Raw genomic sequence first — 23,171 nt, forward strand, 5'->3', positions numbered from 1 at the left:
CCCCTTGGCCAGATGCTATCTCATTGACATTTGCCACTCACACTCGCCTCTGAGGTCCATGTGGAGATGGGCAGCTCTTATCTGCTCTGCAAAGCGATCCATGCCAACACGGTACTCACCCTTCCTGATTGCAGGAGATTGTTGAAGCACTTCTGGCACTGAACCCATTTGCACCTCACCACATCAAGGCCACTGACCCTGAATGCCACCTCCTCCAAGGCCTTTTCGGTGAGGTGGGGGGGGTGCCCCTCTTCCTCCCGTCCCTGGGGACAAGGGTTTCTTTCCGTGCTACCACCTCCTCCAGGAGGGCAGCAAGGCACTCATTGGAGAATTTCAGGGCTGAATGCCCCACCAGCCTGCCCTCCCGCCTGCCTTGTCCACCCACAATGCTCTCCGTCACAATTCCGCATCCTTCAGTGGCAGCATTTCAAGTGCTGCTGAGGTCACATTTGAATTGGCTGTCGGGTCACCATTGGACCCGGTGGACATTGACCACCTGCCCCTTCGCGCTCATTCTGCAGCTGCGTCTTACACTGGATGGGCCTTATTTGGCCCGCCCGCATAAAGCCATGGTGCACAGCCGATCACAGGTGGCAGTTGGCTTCCTGACCGCACGCGTCCACCCCGGCTAATCCCGCATGCCAAGGGCAAAACTCTGCCCTAGAAAATACAGGCCTAGTCTCTTCAATCTCTCCTCATAGGACTGTCCTGCCATCCCAAGAATTAGTCTGGTGAACCTCGGCTATGCTCCCTCTTATGGCAGTATATCCTTCTTAGGTAAGGGGAGCAAAGCATGGGAGTTCTGCATTGGGATGGCTTCCCGATGCATTCCTGTTACAGAACAGCAGACGTGGAGGCGGCCAATTGGGAGGTCACCTTTGGGGAGATTACACTGCTGGTCTTGCTCCTGGCCTGGGATCCCCCATTCAATCATGTCCTCGGGATCCTGAAGCTTATGGCAAAATCCAGCTCAGAGTGTCAGAACGATAAACGTTAGGAGTAAATTTTGTTCTTGCCTCCATTTATATAAATGAGTGGAATTGGGTTCATTAATAATATGTGAACCTTATTGTTTCAGATCTTTGGGTGGATGATGAAGGCACATACGTGTGTGAGGCTGAAAACCAGTTTGGAAAGGTTCAGGCTCAAGCCACAGTGACAGTCACAGGACTAGGTAAGTGTTCAAATAGCGGTAAAAACCAATTGCTGGCTGGGTCAGAGGTTACATCTTATAAAAGGTAGGTCAAACATTAGACAAAATAAAAATGGTCAATGTGGTCCCCATCTGATTTTCAGTCACCTAAGGATGTTGAAGAGGAATCTTTCGGATATTTTTACCTAATGGCCTTCAATTTTTATGGCCAGAATTTTCATGTCGGTATGTGGGGGTGGGCCTCTCAATCCAATGCTAAAAATGACATGCAATGACTACGGGTGTACCTCCCGATGTCACTGCGGGCATGCCTCCCGACGTCACCACGGGTGTGCCTCCCGACGTCACCGCGTGTCATTCAGATCTTTCGTTCTGCGGGTGCATGCCGGAGGCGGCTCTGCTGAACTGTCTAAGGCCTGTTAAGGCCAATAAAAAACCAATTAATGTAATTATCAATTCTACCCATCCAACCTTAAGGTTGGCGGACAGGCAAAGAGCCCATGCGGCCTTTGCATTTTTCAGGAAACCTCATCCACGGGCAGGAAGAGGTTTGCTGAAGGTTTTATTAAATAAATAAATTATTCACATTTCATAAACATGTCCCAGCTCATGTGACACTGTCACATGAGGGGACATGTCTAAATAATTTTTACCTTTATTTAAATATTTCAATATGAGCTTAATCTCCCTGACGCAACTCTGTGCCTCAAGGAGATTTCTGCGCTCTTTTGCGCACATGCACAGGTAGCGCTGAGTGCTACCGGCCGTGCGTCACTCTGGGAAGGCCTTAATTGGCCTGCCACGTAAAATGGCAGCACAGAGCCAATTGGCCCGCCCACCAAGGAGAAAATTCTCCCCTATGTTTTTTTTTGCTTTTCTTGAGAGATTACATGATTGTTGTTGGGTAGGCATGTATATTTATGATGCTTCACTCATGATGACGGTGCGGACAGGCTTGATGAACCAGATGGTCTTTTCTGTATGTTCATATGTTTGTAAACAAAAATCAGCTAAAAACTGCATATTAAATGGTGTCTCTCTCTGCTATCAGATCTTAATAAGCAAGAATACAAATTTCTAGTGAGGTACAGAGATTTGCTATGCAAGCACAAGAAGATATTCAAGGTTGCCTGATAATGATACTTGTGTAATTACCTTTTTTTAAGAAAAGGTTGAGTGATCCCAAGTGTGGGATTTTCCAGCCCCGTCCACTGCAGGGATCATTCGGTCCCACCGAAAGTCAATGGACCTTTGGCTGAGCCACCAAATCTCCTGAGGCAGGACCTGCCACGACGGTGCTGGAAAATCCCAACCTTAGTAATTGTAGGAAGGAAATACTGAAGGAGGTAAGGATTTTCCCTCCTCCAGCAATTTTGTCCCTTCATTGCCTTCATTCATACTTGGAATTCCCTCCCTAAACCCCTATGCCTATCCAACCTCCTTCCTACTTTAAGACCCTCCTTAAAACTCAGCTCTGACCAAGCTTTTGGTCTCCTAAGTCCTTTAGCTTAGCACCCATTCTTTGCTCATGCCTCATTAAAATGCCTTGGGACATTTTTCTATGCTAAAGATGCTGTTTAATTGTATGTTGTACCATTCTTTTCAAATTTGATAATGCTGTTTATGTGGGCTTTACTAGCCAGTTTGTCTCAATTACAAAAAAAGGTGTTCCTGTATTAGTGCAAAATTTAAAAAAACCTCCTTTTGTATTTAAATTACATTGATAGAGTTATAAACATGATAAAGTTCAAAAAATATACATATATGTATATGTAACTGATTAAAAACAACTCCCGTGTATCCCATGTGCACCAATGTCAATATTCACACTGCTGCCACTCCAAATTTAATTTGCTTGGCCCACTTTCATACATAACACGCCTGATTGTTCTAATATAGATGTACACAAATATCTTGAGTTCATCTTTTAAACATATTTAGACTGCCATCTGTGATACTGTTGAATTCACAGCGGAAGATCAGTGAGTCACTCTAAGTGAATCTCTGCATTTCCTATTGACATCACAATGGTTCTGAATCAATCCAAACACATCATTAGTCTACTATTGTTAAACAAACACATGTTATGGCAGATTTCATGATTAGAAGTTTTTCCAACTTCGCTTTTTTACATGTCAAATACAAGACTGACATTTAGTTTTCATATACACATTATACAGGTTGGGTGCATCTGTGTTTACTGTTTTTTCTTAACTTTGCAAAAATTTAACAGATCCTTATGAGAGTATAAAGACCTGTAAAATGCATTTGAATCCAACCAAATAAGAACTTGCATTCAGTCCCTTACATGCTTTTCTTTAGCTGGTTAGAGTTAGGATAAGAATTGGAAAGATCTAAACAAGAGACTTTTCACATTCTTGTGGGATTGGGTGATTAAGCATAAAGATAAGGTGACGCATTCTTTCTCCATGAGGGTCACCACATGGGTTAAACAAGTGTCTATACATCTGATTAGAGGTATGGACTGTGCTTTCTGTTTTTACACTGTAACTGCCCTCAAATTGATACATTCTGGTTATCTTGTTGAAAAGTGTAATGCAACTCTTCAAAAGCAAAATTCCTGCAACACCAGGAATTTCTAGTTTGGAAGCCTCTTTCAAGTAAACAAAATTGAATGGTTAGTCTGATCCAATATGGGAATAGACTGTAACCTTCTCAGCATTATAACTATCACGGCTAAACCCTGAACTCTATATTCCTTTAATTCTGGCCTCTTGTGCAACTCCTCCTTTTATCTCACAATTGGCTTTCAGTCGCCTAGCCCCATGGTCTGTAATTTGCTCTCTAAACTTTTGTCTTTCCATCTCCTTCCCTCCTTTTAAGACCTTCTTTAAAATGCATCTCTTTGACCAATCCTTTGTTTACCCTCTTCACAAGATAAGGTCACACGGAGTTAGGGATAATATATTAGCTTGGATAGAGGATTGACTAACCAACAGAAAGCAGAGAGTCGGGATAAATGTGTCTTTTTCTGGATGGCAAGCTGTAACTAGTGGGGTGCCACAGGGTTCGGTCCTTGGGCCCCAACTATTTACAATCTATATTAATGACTTGGATTCAGGGATAGAAGGTACTATAACTAAATTTGCAGATGACACCAAAATAGATGGGAAAGTAAGTTGAAATGAAGAAATATGAAATTTGCAAATGGATATGGACAGGCTAGGTGAATGGGCCAAAATTTAGCAGATGGAGTTTAACGTGGATAAATGTGAGGTTATCCATTTTAGTCGGAAGAATAAAAAGGCGACTTATTATTTAAATGGAAAGAAATTTCAGAATGCTTCAGTGCAGAGGGATCTGGGTGTCCTCGTGCATGAATCGCTGAAAGCTAGTATGCAGGTACAGCAGGTAATAAGAAAGGCAAATGGAAATTTGGCATTTATTGCTAAAGGAATAGAGTATAAAAACAGGGAAGTGTTGTTGCAACTGTACAAGGCATCGGTGAGATTGCACCTGGAGTACTGTGCACAGTTTTGGTCCCCTTACTTGAGGGAAGATTAGTTGTACTTGAGGCGGTTCAAAGGATGTTCACTAGATTAATTCCAGAGATGCGGGGCTTGTATTATGAGGAGAGATTGGGCAGTTTAGGCCTTTATTCACTAGAGTTAAATACACCTTAAATACACCACCTCACTCCCTGCTTTTAAATACTTTCTCAAAATCTTTTGAACATGTTTTCACTCTCTCCTAAACTTTCTGCCCAATTGATTTTCATATGTTTTCCACCATCCTGGAATATAAGATCTTGATTTTTTTTTTTAACCTGAGGACACATGAGAAATGTAAATTATTGCAGCTGGCAGCTGTATTACATCTTTGGACACCAAATCATTATTTAACTTCAATGTCCTTTCACCTTCATAAATTTTAACATGTTCTGTCAAAGCAAAGCCTTTGAGATTTTCTGATGCAACAGGAAACTACTGCTTGGCTGGAATTCTCCTCTGCAATTCTGCTTGAAATCAGATTATGGCAGAGAATGCTGCCAAATCTAGACATTGAGGCCAAATCACCCCAATTGGGATTTCCCTCCTTCTACCTTCACTGGGACCACCACTAGTTGCCGCATTCCTGCAAATAACAAGGAAACAATGACAATGGACTGAATTTTCACAGGAATAGAAAGGCTTAGCCAAAATGGTGCTGAGGCCCTGATTCCGAAAGTCCCGCCCCCGAACCCAGCACCTACCACTTTCAGCAGAGGCGGAACACAGGTGCCTATAGTTTGCACATCCAGCTGCCTTCAAACAGTTACAATTTTTGTTAGTGGGATGTCCAAAACATGACTTGTGCATTTTAGACCTTTGAGGAAAAGGTCTAAATCTGCCGGATTTATTTGGAGAGGTAGGGTACCCCTTTGGAAAAGATAAGGTTCCCTTTGGGATTGTTAAGAGTAGGCATGAATGTGCATAAAAAGTGAATAGCTCTGTGGCACTGTCAAGCTTTCTAGGCATTTAAACTTAAATCTCCTGCCCTTAAAAATGTATGCAGCTTAAAAAAATCAGCGCTTCCAATTTCATTCCATGGCCAGAATTTTTTGGCTCTGTTGGCATTGGGCATCTTGATGGGCAGGAGAGGAACAATATGCCATCGAATGCACTCACGTGCTGCTTAGATCTCCATGGCAACACGCAGTCAACTTCGTCAACCACAAGGGCTTCCACGTGCTAAATGTTCAGCTGGGTGTGCGACCACCACAAATGCATCTTGCAGGTCTGTGCATGATTCCCAAAGAGCGTCTATGACTCCTACGTCCTTAGTAGGTCTCAGATCCCTGACATCTTCCAGGGTCCACAGAGGCTGCAGGATTGGCTCCTCAGGGACAAGGGCTACCTACAGAGGACGTAGCCGATGATGTCTGTGCTGTGGCCTCAGACTGCAGCAGAGCGACAGTATAACGAGGCTCATGCCGCAACCTGGACTTTGGTGGAGCAAGTGATAAGCATTTTGAAAATGAGGTTCCGGTGCCTCAACACGTCAGGTGGAGCACTGCATTACAGTCCACTGAGGATGCCGTGCATCATCGTTGTTTGCTGCATGCTCCACAAGCTGACATGGCAACGGTGGTGTGGGGGGGTGTTGAGGGGCGGTGGGGGGAGGAATCTGCCTGAGGAAGAGATGGAGGAGCTGCATGTCTCCTCCAATGAGGAGGACATCGAAGGGGATGACAGTGATGAGGCCTTGGAAGGCAAGGATGCTGGCGATGAGGCCATCACACTGGCCAGACGAGGCTGGCGCACTCCAGAGATCCTCATAGCTGCAACATTCGTGGAGAATGATGAGATGCAGTGAGGACAGTCTTGACATCCTCACCTTGCATCTGTGAATGCTTGACTCTTGTGTGGCTGATGGCAGTGCACGTACCCTCAGTGCTCAGGCTCATGTCATGGAGACGCAGCAGAGGCCCTAATAATCGCTAGATTCCAGGAGGATGATGATGACATGCAGTGAGGACTCCATAGAGCTTCAAATTGCCTCTGTGAATGTCTGACTCCTGTCTGGTTGAGGGCAGTTCACTTGTGCTCTGTGATCAGGGTCATATCATGGAGACACAGCCATGAAACTTTAGATGCGCCCGATCCTTTGTCAGCATTTAGCACCTGACCCTTTGAGGAGCACAGCACCACTGGTCACAGATGCTGAGGAGACCTGGGAAGATGGGGGTGGGGTGGGGTGCAGGGTTCAGCCCCACCTCAAAGATGCTGAGAGCACGTAGAGTTCTGTCTGCCCACGACATTCTGGCAGCAAAGATAAGCACCATCGAGGTGTGGACATCACTAATGTGTCCAGTGAGTGTGAAGCTGGACCGTCACTTTGGCCTGAAGGCTGCACACAGCACAGGGAAGAGGACCTGAACTGAGACACCTGTCATTGTCTTGTGCAGGAACCAAGGTTTCACATTTTCGTGACATGAACACTACTCATCAGAACAGGGAGCCATAGGCAGGGAGACATTCTTGGGAGTTTATTTACAATAGTGAACATTATGTACAAGTGATTAACATCCGTGTCCAGGTGGTGCAGCCCCACGCTCCTGATCTATGGACACCCGGTGTGGAAGGGGGTCGGGAAGGAGGAGGACCTCCTCGTGAACCTGCTCCTGGGCCTGGCCAAGTTGGCCATTAACAGGTCCAGGCAGTGGGCGATCGACGGGGAGTCCTACCCGATTGTTTGTCCCTCTTCCGCGGCTACGTTCGCGGCCGGATGTCCCTGGAGAGGGAGCACACGGTGTCTGCTGGCACACTCGAGGCCTTCTGTGCTCGGTGGGCACCACGGGGACTGAGGTGCTTTATCGACCCCTTTAATCACATTTTGATTTAAAGTTTGTAAGTTTCCTTTAAACTTTGTTCTTGGTTTTACAGCTGACCTGAATTAGGGGATGTGCCTGATTTATCCCAATTTTGTTAATTTAGTTTAATTGTTTTGACTCAGAAAGAGTTACATCTTCTTAACTTGCCTAATCCTGCTGCTACATCTTGGTTTTCCCCTGACATCCACAGCAGAGCTGGAGCGCCCTGCTGACTGCTACGCCCTGTCTGTGACAACCTTGGCAGGCATCCTCTGGAGGGCTGAGACCTGGAGGGCCCCAGCCTGCTTTTGGGGTGCTTCTGTGTCCCAGTGGCACCTTCGTCGGCCTATGGAATTGAAGCTGCTTGGGTTACAGGAAGGAGGGATTTGGATGGGCCAGACACTCCTGGAGTCACCTGGGTGGATGGGCCTGGAGCATGCACCTGCTGATCCTCCTCCCTATCGGTCCCCAAAGGTCCCTGGCTGACTCCTTGAGGAGAAGATGGAACTGGAGTGAATCAAGCTGCCTTCCGCCCCTTTTGTGTTGACACTGCTGGTGGCCAACTATGACATCAGCGATGGAGTTCAGCCTGCGCAGCAGTGCAGTACCGATATCCTGGACCAAGGTCTCCATGGAGGCCTCCATCTTGCCAGTGTTGACCTTGGTGCATTGGCATGCCGATGCTATCATCTCAGACTGAAGACCGACGGTCTCCTCCATTGTGCCTTGCAATCTGAGGACTGTAGCAGACATCCCTTCCTGATGTTCCTGAGCTTGTCTTTGCAGCTCCAGGAACTGAAGTATGAGTGAGTCCAGAGATGACTCATCTGACTTAGACTCAGCAGACTTCTGGCCTCTGTCAGTCCTCCAAGTGCTAGAATTCTGATAAGTTCCTGCCTCTGCCTGCTGTGGATCAGACAGTGCGGTGTGCTCAACAGATTGTGACCCCGAGGCTACTCCAGAACTAGGTCCCCCAGAGGATGAGTGCTGTGATGGGACGTCAGTTTAGATGTCATCTGATTCTTCTTCCGAGGTGTCTTCGGAGCTTGAGTGGATGACCTGGGTCATGGACACCCTCGACTGCTCCACAGATGTGTCTGTGAAAGCAAGGAGATAAAATTAGTGCATGCCAGGGGACTGCAGAATAGGGAACTCACTCACAGCATGGTTGTCTGATGGATGTTGCACTGCTGGATCCTCACTTGGCCGAACACCGCCGACCTCGCTGTCAACACATGAACATCCAGATCATCATGGGCCAGTTGGATGACTCTAATCGCAAAGTCGGTGAAGACCTTGATGTCGGGCATTCCTCCACCAGTCTGCGTGCCAGCTTGTCCTACGTGAATACAGATGGAGAGGGTGTAAGCAGGATACCTGCCAGGCCAGATGAGAAGATGCCTGGCATGTGTAGGGGGTGAGTGGTGTTATGGACGGGATGAGGACTTGATCCGCAGGGCAGATGAAGGCATGTGTGTGAGAGTGAATGGTGATGTCCCTTGAACTGGCAGTGAGTGAGATCCCTGTGAATGTGTAATGGGTTTGTGTGTGTGTGAGTTGAGAGTGATGAGAAGAGTGACTTCCCTTGTGGAATGGAGAAGATCATTCATCCGCTTTCGGCACTGGGTGGCTGTTCTCTTTTTCAGGGCGTTGGTGCTGACCACTGCTGCCTCTGCCCCCCATGCTGGATTGGTGACCTTGCTTGCTGGTCTTCGCCCAGAACTGGGGTAGAGGGCATCATGACTGGCCTCCACTTGGTCCAGTAGGTGCCCGAGGGAGACATCAGTAAATTTGGGGGCAATATCTTTCCTCCCTATGGCAGCCATGACTTTGCAGCAGCTTCCGATGCTTTAGAGAGTGCTAGCGCTGTGCAGGGGCACCTTTTAAATATGGCGCTTGGATTACTGAAGGTCTGAGGTGACAGTGGGGTGGGCAACTCAGAGGCCGTCCTACCAGCGATCCAGCACGTTTCCCAGGATGCATTATTAATGAGGGCAATGAACCTTTGCTGGAATTGCACATATGTGAACATCAGGTGAGCATTACATTCCACATGACATCCTCCACAGTCAACTAGTGTCATCTGCCTGCACTGTCTAGACTCACATAAAGAATGACTACTTAGTTCCTGTAGAACTGTAACCCAGAAGGAATATAGGTAAAAAAGACAGGACACTTTTTAAGAAAGTTATAGATAGTTTTTTACTATAATTCAGTGATGTGGTCAGATGAGCTGATTTTAAAATCATCAAACTTTTAAGCTCTTAAAAACAGGTTTCTCAAAACAATGTTTAGGTTATTTTGGTAAACCTCTATTAGACAAACATAGAACAGCTAAAAGAAGAGACACAATTCACTCAGTTACATAAATATAAATATGCCATGATCCATGAGTAAGAATAATCTGTGTAATATTGACTACAGATATCGAGCACAAACATCTCACACTTAAAATTAAAGCTTTGCAATTTCAATTTCTTATTTCAAATTTAGTCTAACTGAGTAAGTGCAAAGAATTAGAGGACGCTGCAGCTTCCAAGCTAAAGATTCCCGTCAAGCGATAATGTGTTTAATAAGCCATTTTTGGATTGTTTCAAAAGTTTTTTGCATATAATGTTTGCAACTTTTGGAACTGTTGCTAAAGCATCTTGATAATAAAAACTATGTTCACTGACATATTTGCTATTAAGGCCTTACCACTGTTTAAGGACAATATGACTTCTCCCTTAGGTGCAGTTAAGTAGCAGTACGGTAGTCACAGATTGAAACGTCAGTCCTGGGACTCAGTGAATAGACTTGCTCATTGGAATGTTTCCCTTGAGTGCCATACATATGGAAGTAGGACTAGTGGAAAATCTCCATTAAATATTCTCAGTTAAAGCACCCCTAGGAGGGGATTCCTAAAGGATGGAGTGTGCAGACATCCAGGGGAAAGAGCTTCTGGCTATATTTCAAGTGCAGGTTTGAAACAACAACAAAAAAAGAATTATTGTGACTTTTGGCCAGTTTTAATTGAAAGTAAGGATAAAACTTTAGTGGCCATCACCATTTAAAGTACCTAACATATTATCAGATAGGGTTGAAGGTTTTTGTTACCTGACCATTGTCATAACTTTTCATGTTTATTTCCAGCTATTTTTTACATGACATGTTCCTTATTAATAATGATAGCTGGGATGAATAGACCCAAATATCTGTATAGCACAAGATACCATTTGGGATGGAGTACAATTCCCAGCCTCAACTGAAATTCAAACTTGGCTATCTTCCTGATTACCAGTTCTTAGTCCAGGAAACGCAGTGAAGCTTTCTGCAGGAAGCAGAGATCTGCCCCTTGTCCAAAAGAAAAGACCACCCACGATATCACAGAGAGCACCATTGTATTTGAGGGATGAGCAGATAGCATAAATAATGAAAAATAGATAGAATGGTGTGATTCTGTCATTTGCATATTTGCACATTTCCATATGGTATGTCTGTCCTTACATGCCTGTTTTTTCTGTTAAAAAAAATCCCAGAAATTGGGGCAGCAAGCAGAGAGCAGGAAGATCAGTTTTCAATATATGTTCTTCTACATTTTCCTGGAGTTAGCATAACTCCAATGGAAACCATAGCCTAATCTGATTTGTCAAGTTTGATATGACTTATTGTAGTAGTTAAATGTTGCATACACAGTTGTCATCTGTAGTTTGGTAAAGTGCAATAGTATACATCAGGTGGCATTGTGCGTCATTGCCTGGTATGGCATGAGGAAATATAAGAGAGAGAATGACATCTGTATCTACTAAACAATGTGGAATTCTGTGCCACAAACTATCGTTGAAGCAGAATTGACAAATTATTTTAAAATTGAATGTGATGATTGCTTGAAAAAGTGGAATATTAAAGGAAAAAGGAGAGTGTGCAAGAGAGTGGGATTATGTTAGGTAGATCAAAGGGAGAAACACACTGGCATAGACTTGATGGGCTGAATAGTTTGTTTCTGTGCTGTAATGATCTGCAATTCTACAGCATTAAACACAAGTTGGGGAAACCAACAAAAGCACTCTCAAATCAAGAGTACAAAGCAGTATTTTCATAAAAGTAAACATTAGTCTATAAAATGAAATGGAAACAGAGTGTACTTGCATAGTATTTCAACTTTCGCATGGCAACGCTGTCTAAAGATTCTGGAAGAGAACCAATTTAATGCATATTCTCTCTCTCTATTCTCTCCCTAGAGGCGGGTGAGGCAGACAAGGTACATGCTTATGTCTCTTTCTGTAGCTTACTTTTTCCTGGAACAGGTCGCTAGTCTGTAACCAGAGGCTAGAGCTTGAAGGGCGCTATTCTGCATCAAGCATAGCTGACCAGGAGTCTCTCTAATTCTTACCGCCTACCATAAGCATATTGAAGGATTTGCAGGTTGATAATCAACCTGTTCAACTAAGATATGAACTTTTATTATAGTAGGGCTCTTTATTGTAACCACTATTAAACAATTGTTTGAGCTGTCCAGAGCCTTTTGCTCTACTGATGTGATTATACAAGTTATCATTACATAGTTTAGTCAGTTAGGTGTTTTCCCCCCACAGTTACGCCACTGATTGGAATCAGACCAGCAGTTGTCAACATCATTGAGGGACAACCACTCACTTTACCATGCGTATTATTGGCTGGAAATCCACTCCCAGAAAGGCGTTGGATAAAAAGTAATTTCAAGGTAAGTAAAGGAGAAAAACACAGTTGTTAAATGGGGAAATGGTCATTACCCTGTTGTCTTTAAGATGAGCTTGGGGCTTGAATGTAATTCATTAGTAGAAATGTATTGAAAAAAACAGCGAAGGTTGTCCCACTAGCTGTCACAGTAGACTATTGAACTCCCAACTAGGGAACTCGAGACTAGGAAATTTGGAGACTAGGGGAGTCTTTTTGCTCTTGGCGGGATATCTAACAGGAAATGGAGAGTTTCCTGTTGGCTCAGCTGAAAACTGGCATGATGGCATTCTTGAAGATTTAAAGTTGAAATATCCTATGCTCCTAATTGAAGAGGGTTGTGTGGAGGCACAGAGTCATCACATAGCACCATGACCATGGACCCACTGGTCTTGCGTAAAGTTTGACCTTTCTGACACAAAACTCAGGAACTGTACATATATAAGACTGATAGGAATTGAACTGTATCAAGATCCTATCAATGTGAAGCATGGCTTTAGAAATTATTTTAACTTATAATTATTTTAATGTCAAGCAGAGCAATTTAGGTTCAAGTACTCAACTTTTTAAAATAGGAGGACAAGTTGGTTGGCTATGTAAGCATATTTTATAAATAAAAGCAGAGCACAAAAGCAAAGAAGTAATGCCATATTTAAACAAATCTTTGTTAGGCTGCTATTAAAATTGTCTGTCCGCTTTTAAAAAGCCTTTTTTGCGAAAAAAAAAGTCTTGGAGAAAGTACAAAATAAGTTCACTGGATGATACTAGGGTTGAGAATGTTAATTATGGTGAGAAAGTGGGATTATTTTTATTACAGCAGAGAAGGCCAAGAAGAAACTTAATAGAGGTGATTGGTATTGATAAGGTAACTGAGGTAAAACTATTTCCATTGGTCAGTGATTTGGTATATAGCAAGCATAAATGTAAGATCATCAATATAAGTGTGATGGAAGAGAGAGGTTAGATCATTTGTTTTCATGCAGAGTTTTTAGGATATGCGGTGCCATAAAAGAAACATTTGTGGAAGCAGGATTCAAAATCTCTTTGAAAAGGCAAGTGGATAAATATTTGAAAAATATAAGATTAAAAAGGTATGGGATAAGTACAGGGGAGTGGGACTAAGTGGATACCTCTTTTATAGAATCCACACAGGTGTAAGCAGCTTAATGATCATTTTTGCTGTAAAATCCCATAATTCTATGGTGGGTTTTGCTGAAACAAGTGGCCAGTAATTTTTACTGGGCCACAGCAAAAGCAGTATAGGTTTTGAACAAAGGAAAATGGCACACTTACCTTTTGGCAACATACCGCTGTATTTAATACATTGATAAGCCTGTGTGTTCTTTAATTTCAGACATCTTTGCCACAATGTTTGTACTCTAATGCGTTTAGTGAGGAATTCTGATATCTGGTGGTACCTTGATGCACTAAAGATTTCAAGCCTGAACAGGGGTGACAGACGCAAATATATTCCTTCCCTCAATACTGCTATCCACAAACCAGTGAGCAAGCATCCATACACTGGAAAATGGAAGAGAAACAAAGAACTGTGATAAAGTCAGCAAGGAAAATAAATCTTATTGTTTCCACACTTATACGAATCTAGATGTCCAGTGTTGGCACTAGATCAGGCAATGATAACGTGTGATACCAAGCAAGATTATGAGTATTTTATTCAAATTATATATGCTATTATTTGTTTTAAAATAATACTAGGCTTCAGGCAATCTTTAGTGGGTAGCATAGGGCAGAATTTTCTGGCTTGTGGGGGGCAGAGCGGGAGCCAGTGTGGGCTGGCGCAGACCCCCAATCGCTGCTTGTGATCTGGTCCGTGCTGCCCAGCATACTTCATAACTCCCATGCATAGTGGGAGTGGGCGGGCGGCGGCGAGTGCGATCAGTATTGGTCACCTAACCCAGCAGGTCGGCTTTTTCCCCTGCTGCCCCCCCATCCCTCAAGTCTGAGTGTAGTGACTATATTGAATCATTGACGGCATATGTCCTTTGCTGGGTGGGCCAGCAGATACTGCCGATGCTGAAGTCAGCCCAAGAGGGTGGTGAAGAGATATGTTCTGCACCCGCAGCATGTGGTACACTGAGACCCGTGGGCAACCTGGAGGAGCTGCACCTAGGTGCTGTGCTTGAACTGTAGGACATGTCCAAGTCAGGGTGATGAGATGCTGGGAGGGGAGCTTCAAGGTGGCGTGGCAATGAACTGTCTGCTACCCTCTGCGCTCCATGTGCTTGTGCCTCCTTGCTATGGAAGGATATACCATGCGGTGCCTAGACAGCATGTGGCTGGTGGCGGGGAGGGGGGTGGGGGGGTGGGAGAATGGCGGGGGGTATTGGGGAACAGACCTAGCACATTTGTGTGAGTGTTCAGCAGCAGTGGGGTGAGGAGACCTGATATGCCTCATTCTGGTTGGGGTGGGCCGTGCACAGAGAGAGTCCATGTACAATTTGCACAGCCCTTGTGGTGCCGTGGCTCCTATTGTACCGCTGCTCAGCTTCTGTTCTTGGCAGGCGGAGAGGCATCATGAGCCACCTTCTGAGGGGATAGCCCTTGTCACCCACCAGTCATCCATCCAGCCGGGCTGGAGCACTGAAGAGCCCCGGCACCTGGGAGTGTCTGAGGATGTAGGCATCGTGGGAGCTGCCTGGGTACCTTGCACAGACTTGTAGAATCAGCATCCTGTGATCTCACACTATCTGCACGTTCGTGGAGTGGAAGCTCTACCTGTTGATGAAGGCACCGGGCTCACCTGCTGGCGCCTTGATGGCTACATGTGTGCAGTCAATTGCACCCTGGACACGGGGGAAACCAGCAATGGCTGCAAGGCCTCTGGCTCGCTGTGTCTGGCTTGCCTGGTCCTAAAGGAAGTGGATGAAGGTCAATGCACACCTGAACAGAGCATCAGAGTGTGGACAGCTGATTGGAAGACACCGCAAAGATCACCCACTGACCCCTGGAAGGAGCCAGAGGCATAGAAGTTGCGGGCAGCTGTGACCTTCAGAACCACTGGCATGGGGTGTCCGCCCACACAGTTAGCAGAGATCTCAGGCCCAATCATCTGACAGATATAGTTGACTGTCTTCTTTGAGAAACGGATCCTCCTTCGGCACTGCACCTCAGTCGTATTGAGGTAGCTGCTTCGCTGCCTGCATACCCTGGCGGTAGGATAGTGGTGTTTTCTGCAGCCCCTTCCACCTTGGACTCCCTCTTGGCCCTGCGCCCCTTGTGCCTGCGCCTGTCCTCCCAAAGATGGCTCCTGACCCAATGTCCTGACCCAAAAATTGCACAGGCACCGAAAAAATCAGCACCGATTGGTGGGTCAAGGGCCTGAAGTGGCCCATTAATTAATGGCAGGCGTGCGCCGGACATCATCGCACACCCGCCCAACGAAATATCATGATGGCGCACGGTGACATCGGACACTTGCCGGATGTCACCGCGTGTCATTTTACGCAATGATGTGCAGGGCCCGCCCCCCACACGCCAACGGGAAAATTCTGCCCATAATGTGTACTAATTTAGCTGCACTTTTAGTTTCATTGAAATACACTGAGGTAAAATGACATACGCTATAAAATGTAATAATCCCAAAATATTTGGAAAGGCCTCTCCCTTCTAAGGCTACCTTATTCCACAAAGTTGTGAGGATGTAATCCATGAAGTCTCTCCCATAGTTATACGTGCTTGTCAGGGTTCAGTGAACAGGAGATATGCACCTCAATGGGGGGAGTGTACTTGCCAGATGTTCCACCTCCCACACTAAGCACTCTGCTACTCACGAGAATAATTAAAGGGTATGTGTCACTGTACAAGACATTATGAGAAAAGCTTAAGTCCTGGAGCACCCCACTCCAAAAATTCCACTGCAGAGCAGCAATGTATCCAATACAGCAGTCAGTGATTGCAGCAAACACTGTAGATTGATATTCCTCCCTTTTCTAACCTTTCCCTTCCCCACCCACAATGCACCTTTGAAGCAAACCAGACTTGAACATACCTAAAACCAGCTGAATTTTTGGGTTCAGATATTTTGAATGGCCTATTCTTGACCCAAGCAGCAACCTTTTAACATCCTTTTCTTTATTGGCAATCCTCTTCTTAGATGTCTGCCACTAGAAAACCAGGAAAATTCACATACTTCCACCTGTTTAAGGCAGGAAATCCCTGCACACACCTGGGATGACTCTAGAAATAAACTTCAAATGCAGAGCAGATGGAAACCTGGCTAAGTGGGTCTCTACTTCAATTTCCTTTGGCAATATTCCAGAAACAGACAAAATATGGCACATTAGTCAATGGCTAATTAGGCAGCATGGTGGGTTACTGCCCTGTCTTTTCACTTTAGGAATGTGGATTTATATCTAAGCACACCAACAGGATAAAACTGCTCCACTCCTGAGGATCATGTGGGAAGCTAGTTTGGATAGCCAGTTCTTAATGGAGATGATCAGACAGCACAAAAGTTTCCTTGTTTCTCCTTCGAGGTGAAGATGACCATATTCATCAGCTGTTGTTTTTGGTAGGATTCCTGTGGGTATGATTGGCATCCCTCCACAAACATTCACTCCTTCCACTACCGACGCACTGTAGCAGCAGTGTATACCATCCACAAGATGCATTACAGGAACTCGCCAATGATCCTAAGACAGTACCTTCCAAACCCATGACCATTACCATCTAGAAGGACAAGGGCAGCAAATGTATGAGAACACCACCAACTGGAAGTTCAGCTCCAAGCCATTCACCATCCTGACTTGGAAATATATCGCCCGCTGTTCCTTCACTGTCGCTGGGTCAAAATCCTGGAGCACCCTAACAGCACTGTGGGTGTACCTACACCAAATGGATTGCAGCGGTTCAAGAAGGCAGCTCACCACCACCTTCTCAAGGGCAATTAGGGATGGACAATATATGCTGGCCTAGACAGTGATGCCCACATCCCATGAATGAATTTAAAAAATGTAAACAGAAAGATGATGAATATGATTTGTGTGTGAATTAGATTATAGCGAGGGAGAGTTGTGTGTTGTCAGCCTTCCTCTTTTGTCCTAACCTGTCTTGGTCCAGTGGCAAGACGAGTCTAGACAGCTGGAGATAGATCCCGATGCAGTGGGTGACCAGAACACTCTAGGCATTCTACAACATGGTGCTGACCCACCTTCAAGATTGTTGGACCTTAAATTGGTCTCATTTGCCAGTCTACTGGAATCAGTCTTCGAGTGCCGGGGTAGAAAAATCCCTGAGATAAAAACAAAAAACTGCGGATGCTGGAAATCCAAAACAAAAACAGAAATACCTGGAAAAACTCAGCAGGTCTGGCAGCATTGGCGGAGAAGAACAAAGTTGACATTTTGAGTCCTCATGACCCTTCAACAGAACTAAGTAGAAAGGGGTGAAATATAAGCTGGTTTACAGTGGTGTAAACCAGCTTATATTTCATCCCTTTCCTATTTCTACTTAGTTCTGTTGAAGGGTCATGAGGACTCAATGTCAACTTTGTTCTTCTCTGCCGATGCTGCCAGACCTGCTGAGTTTTTCCAGGTATTTCTGTTTTTGTTTTGGAAAAATCCCTGCGTCGTTGAGGGTAGGAGATCCCACGGCTATCCTCACCTGGTTCAGCCCACCTGTAGAAGCAGGTACCAGGGTGTGGCTGCTGTTGCACGCTAGCAACTTCTTGGAGCCAAGGCTGAGAACTGGGTGAAGGTGAAGACCCAGCGTGAATCACTCCAAAGAATGCAGTGTGCCCGACTGTGAGAGTTGCTACCCCTGCCTTACATCCCTTACACCCCAAGCACTAAAATAGCTACTATCTGGCACACACCAGCAGCACTCAGCGGTCATAAAAATGTATTGGGAATTGTCTAGCTCCTGTTGGTGGAACATGGTTGAGAATGGAAATAGTATATTTCTGGGATGGAGTAGATGAGGATCTTACACTGTGTCAGGTTGGGCAAAGTCTGATTCCAGAGTACATAATGTTGTTATGAAATGAATGAAGTAGGAAAAAAAGGTTTGATTTTATAACATTGACATTCTGTTAAAATATACATTTAATGGAAAATGAAAATTGCTACTTTCGTGGCTCCAGATGGAATCAGCCATTACACCATTTGTTTGTGTATAGATACAGTCGAATCTTTTAAAGATGATGCAGTGATTACCACCCTCTTCCTCTCCCCACCTTAAAAGTTGCTTAATGAGGGAAGGCGTGTGTAAATATGATTGGAGACAGGATTTAAACTTCCAAAGAAAAAGATAAGAAGGAAAGATTAGAAATCTGAAATCTAAAGCCGAAAAAACTGGCAATTTACAGCTGTTGGTCAGCATCTAGAGATAAAAGCAGGCTGGCGATTATCCCTGAGACATCATGATCATCAGGGGTTCCAAAAGAGGAAGCTTGACATTTCGGAAAGGGCAGAAAATTGAACCAGAGGCAGATGCTGAAGAAAGAGAAATTTGTATGGGAATGATGTTTGGCAAGTTCATACTTAAATACGAGAAGGGAGAAGAACATTGATGAAAACGCTTCCAGTGAAAAAGTTATTCCCAAAACTCTAACCTTTCTCCTTAGTTTCTGTGCACGATCAATATTTTATGGTAGGATTTAAACTTCTGTACCTATTTCCCTCTTCTGAATTAAAAGTCCACTGTCTTACCATTAAAACTACCAGCCTCTGAAAGCATGAGCTGGTTAAATATCATTGCTGAAAAGTTCACCACCTCTTCCCTAGGTGATATCAGATGGGTATGTGACCATACGTAGAGATGGAAGTCTTCATATTGAAAGGATTCGCCTACGTGATGGTGGGAAGTATACATGTGTGGCCAGTAATGTGGCTGGAACAAAGAACAGAACGACTACTGTGAATATATTTGGTAAGTGCTATTCAACTGCTTCTTTCAGGAGATTACATGATGACAGTGGGAGGGAACATTGAAGTCTCAATGCTTTGTTTCATGTCGTGACTGTTTAGCACTGGCTCAATAGACCAGTCAGTTTTTTCCTTTCTGTCTGTATGTATTCTTTAAAACTACTTATTGACTTTGTACTGTATTACATGGTTGTTACCTGTTAAAGAAAATGATGCAAAATTATTTGCATTGTTTATAAATACTTGTGCAATGTATTAAGCTCATCAGATGTGTCATTCAAGGGCAACAATAGAAAATTATGTTGTGTGTTAAAGGAACATTTTTTTGGTTTTATTCTTTTATAACTTTCCTTTTGCTAATTATATATCGATAAACCTTTTTTATGCCTTTACTTTCCACTATCGTATTTGCACAAAGAAGCATAGGAAAAGCAGTAAGCTATTTAGCCCCTCAGTCCTGTCTGCCATTCAGTTAGATTAAGGATGATCTGTACCTCAATTCCATTTACCCACCCCAGCTCCATATCCCTTGATACCTTTACCTAACAAAACTCTATTTCAGTTGTGATGGTTTCAATTGACCCAGCATCTAAATCCTTTTGGAGAAGTGAGTTTTAGATTTTCACTGTCCTTTTTTGTGAAAAATGCACATTGAGTTCACTCGTAAATGATTTAGCTCCAATTAAAAGATTATATCCTCATGTTCTGTATTATAAGGCCATTTATAGCTTTATACTGTCTTTGTCTGGGCGTAAACATTTAGTATGCTGACTTCATCCTTATATAAAGGAAAACTATGGCTTATAGCTTTGACACGACACAGATGTAAGTTTGTAATTCTTTGCAAGTGTTGTTTTCCTTGAAGTTAATGCATTTGTTGATGTAGGTCCACCATTTACTCCCTATTCCAGGACCCTTCATAAGGTCTTTTGACATTGACAATACAATTAGCATCAAGTTGGTCTCTTTTACATTATCTTTATGCTTGTATTTCATTCATGACAATTTGTGCGAGAGCTAGCTGAAACAACTATGCTCTCATTTGCCAAACCATAATCTCCACTGCTGGAACCCATGGGGTAACTGATATTTAAGAAAGAAAGAATTCGCATTTATATAGCACCCCTTACATCCTTAAGATGTTGCAAAGCATTTGCTAGTCAATGATGTACCTTTGAAGTGTAGCCACTGCTGTAATGTAGGGAGAAGTGCCTTTGAAGTGTAGCCACTGCTTTAATGTAGTGAGAAGTGCCAGTTATTTTGCTCAGAAACAGAAAGGTGACAAATGACCAGGTTAGTTTTGGTGGCTGGGCATGACACCATGAAAACTCCCCAGCTTTGCTTTAAACAGTGCTGTGAAATCTTTTGTGCCCACCTGAACAGGCAATTGACACTTGGTTTAATGCCTCATCTGAAAGATGGCACCTCTGACATTGTAGCACTCTATAAGGCTCTTGAATGGGCTTGAATTATTAATCAACTGATTCAGAGGTAGGATGCAACCACTGAGTCAAGGTTATTTACTTACATTTCCACTGCGGGCACCCTTTGAAACCTGAGATTTAGGTGAAATGTTGAATGGAAACTAATAACCACTCCTGGCCAATATTTATTCCCAAAACAACTCTACCAAATCAAATAATTTAGTCCTTCAATTCAGTATCCTTTCTAGTTAGTGCACTTGCAGTGCACTAATTACCTCCACAAATTCTCTCTGATGACTTGACTTCAAATACACTTTATTGGCTGTCAAAAGCTTGGGGCTATTTTTAAAAAATTCATATGTGGGATGATCTCGTCACCAGCAAGGCTGATATTTTCCCAATGCCAGTTGCCCTTAAGAAGGTGGTGCTTATCTGTCTTCTTGAACTGCTACTGTCTGTGTGGTGGAAGTACTGTTGAGTAGGGAGTTCCAGGATTCTGACCCAGCATCAGTAAAGAAACAAGTGTGTCCAAGCCAGGACATGGAGGGCAGCCTGTGGGTGATGATGTTTCCACACATCTGCTGTTGGTGATGCAGATTGTGGATTTGGGAGGTACGTTTGAAGGCAATAGAACGTTGTAGTGATTGGAAAGACATATAGAGTAGGAGAGAGATCTAATGGCAATAGTACATCAGCAAATTTTGTCTATACAAATAACAATAGTAAAAAAATAAAATTAAAGGCTCTTTATCTAAAAATGAGAAACATTTGCAATAAGATAGATGAGCTAGTGGCATGAAGAGAGATAAATGGGGAAGAATTTTTAGGTCGGATCCAATTGCATGCGAAATCGTTAGGCAAGTGTCCTGCGTTCGCAAATATTTAAGTTGGCGATGACCGCACAAAAGTTGGAAGCGAGCCTGCCAACAATTAAGGTCATTAAAGTTATAATTGTCTCCGATTTTTCGTGGTCTGTCCAACCTTATGGTTGGCTGATGGGCGAATCGGCCAGGCAGACTTTGCATTTTCTATGAAACTTCATCCAAGGGCGGGATGCAGTTTCCATTATTAAATAAAAAAAATAAAAATCTAAGGGCAGCATTCTTATCACATATATGTTCAGGTGACTGTGATGCTTGGACATTTTTTTTCCTTATTTTACAAACTTTATTTAACTGTTTTCAAGTCTTCAGCTCCCTGAGGCAGCTCTCTGCCTTCAGGGAGCCTTCATTCAGTGCGCGCTCGCACCCGCACTAATGTCAGTGCCCGCCCCTTTCCCACCCTCACCCCAGCAGCGCTGAGCATTTCAGCACACGCTTCACACTGGCTGGCCGTTAATTGTCCAACCAGCAAGCGATCGCAGTTATCAGTCCATTTCCTGGCCAATCACGGACCTGCTGATCGTGCCCAATTGTTCTTCCCATGATGTAGATCTAATTGTCATTACAGATAGATGGGGCTGGATTTTCACTGGCGAGGTGAGAATGTTGAGTCAGGAAATTTCCCAGCTTGGCAGACCCATCTTCATGTAAAGGGCCATATAAAGGGTCCCCGCACATAGGGCAGAATTTTCCCGTCACCGATTTGGGGGCGGGGCCCGCTTGCCAATGGGAAAATGACGCAGGATGACGTCGGGAGGAACCCCCGATGTCATCCCAGCCCATTTAAATAATGAGGAAGGTGGGCGGACAGCGAAATCAGCTGTCCACCCGCCGACCTGTCAATGGCTAATTAAGGCCATTTACAGGATAATTAAAATAATTAAAGTCCTGCCTGTCCAACCTTAAGGCTGGCGGGCAGGCCAGGAGCTCCAGCGGGATTCTGATAATACATGAAATCTCATCCACTGGCGGGATGAGGTTTCATGTCCGTTTTTAAAAACTTCAATAAAGTTTATGTGCTTCTTATTAACATGTCCCATCTCGTGTGACATTGTCACATGAGGGGGACATGTTAATAATTTTTCTATTTTTCAAGTTTTTGACATTATCAATAATCTTCCTGAGACAGCACTTAGTCTCAGGGAGCAGTGTGCTCTTTCGCGCGCATGCGTGAAAGAGCGCACTTTGACAGATGGGGAATCCCCCCCCCCCCCACACAGGAAGCGCATAGCGCTGGCCTTAATTGGCCCGCCCACTCAAAATGGCGGCAGGCCCCGTTTTGGCGGCGGAACTTGGTTGCCCGCCCGCTGCCAAGCTGGTGGAGCCCAACCGCCCATCAAGGGAAAAATTTTGGCCATAATATTTTCACTCTGGGGTGAGGGCTGGTGTGGTTGCGGGGGGGGGTGGGGGGCAGGGGTGGGAGTGAGATGAAGGCAGGCCCACCGTCTCCTGAGGCAGGCCAGAGACTGCAGTGGAGTTTGGGGGTTGGCCGGACTTGACTTCCCACTTCTGTTTACTGGCACCTTGGTGCAGTTTAATAATGAATGTTAGGCCTTCAAATCCTCACTCTCTCACCCCCTAATTCACTCTCCATATCCCCTTCATGCCCCCTCAGATCTTCCTGCCCAATTCAGGTCCTCATGCCACCCAATATCCCTTCAGATTCCCCATGCCATCCCATGATTCCACCATGCCCCCCTCAATTCATCCTACATAGCCACTCATCCAGTGTCCAATATTGGCAGACCTCGGGATGTTTTTGAAATGAAGTTTAAAAAAAAAACTTCTAACAATCTAATCTCATTCAAACACATCATACTG

At 44.4% G+C, this 23,171-nt stretch overlaps 1 protein-coding gene across 4 annotated transcripts in view; it reads left to right on the forward strand.

Moving 5' to 3' along the window:
• Positions 1 to 23,171, forward strand: part of hmcn1 (hemicentin 1) — a 725,933-nt gene that overhangs the window by 316,960 nt on the left and 385,802 nt on the right. For all 4 annotated transcript variants that reach the window (XR_005945469.1, XM_041207700.1, XM_041207701.1 and 1 more), the window contains exons 17-19: positions 1,079 to 1,174; positions 12,041 to 12,168; positions 18,905 to 19,049. Coding sequence is in view for 3 of the 4 variants with exons in the window: in XM_041207700.1 (XP_041063634.1) it covers positions 1,079 to 1,174; positions 12,041 to 12,168; positions 18,905 to 19,049 (369 nt within the window). In the remaining variant the exon portion in view is untranslated. The remainder of the gene's footprint in view (positions 1 to 1,078; positions 1,175 to 12,040; positions 12,169 to 18,904; positions 19,050 to 23,171) is intronic.

Source organism: Carcharodon carcharias, chromosome 16 (genome assembly GCF_017639515.1).
Source record: "Carcharodon carcharias isolate sCarCar2 chromosome 16, sCarCar2.pri, whole genome shotgun sequence".
Taxonomy (NCBI): Eukaryota; Metazoa; Chordata; class Chondrichthyes; order Lamniformes; family Lamnidae; genus Carcharodon; species Carcharodon carcharias.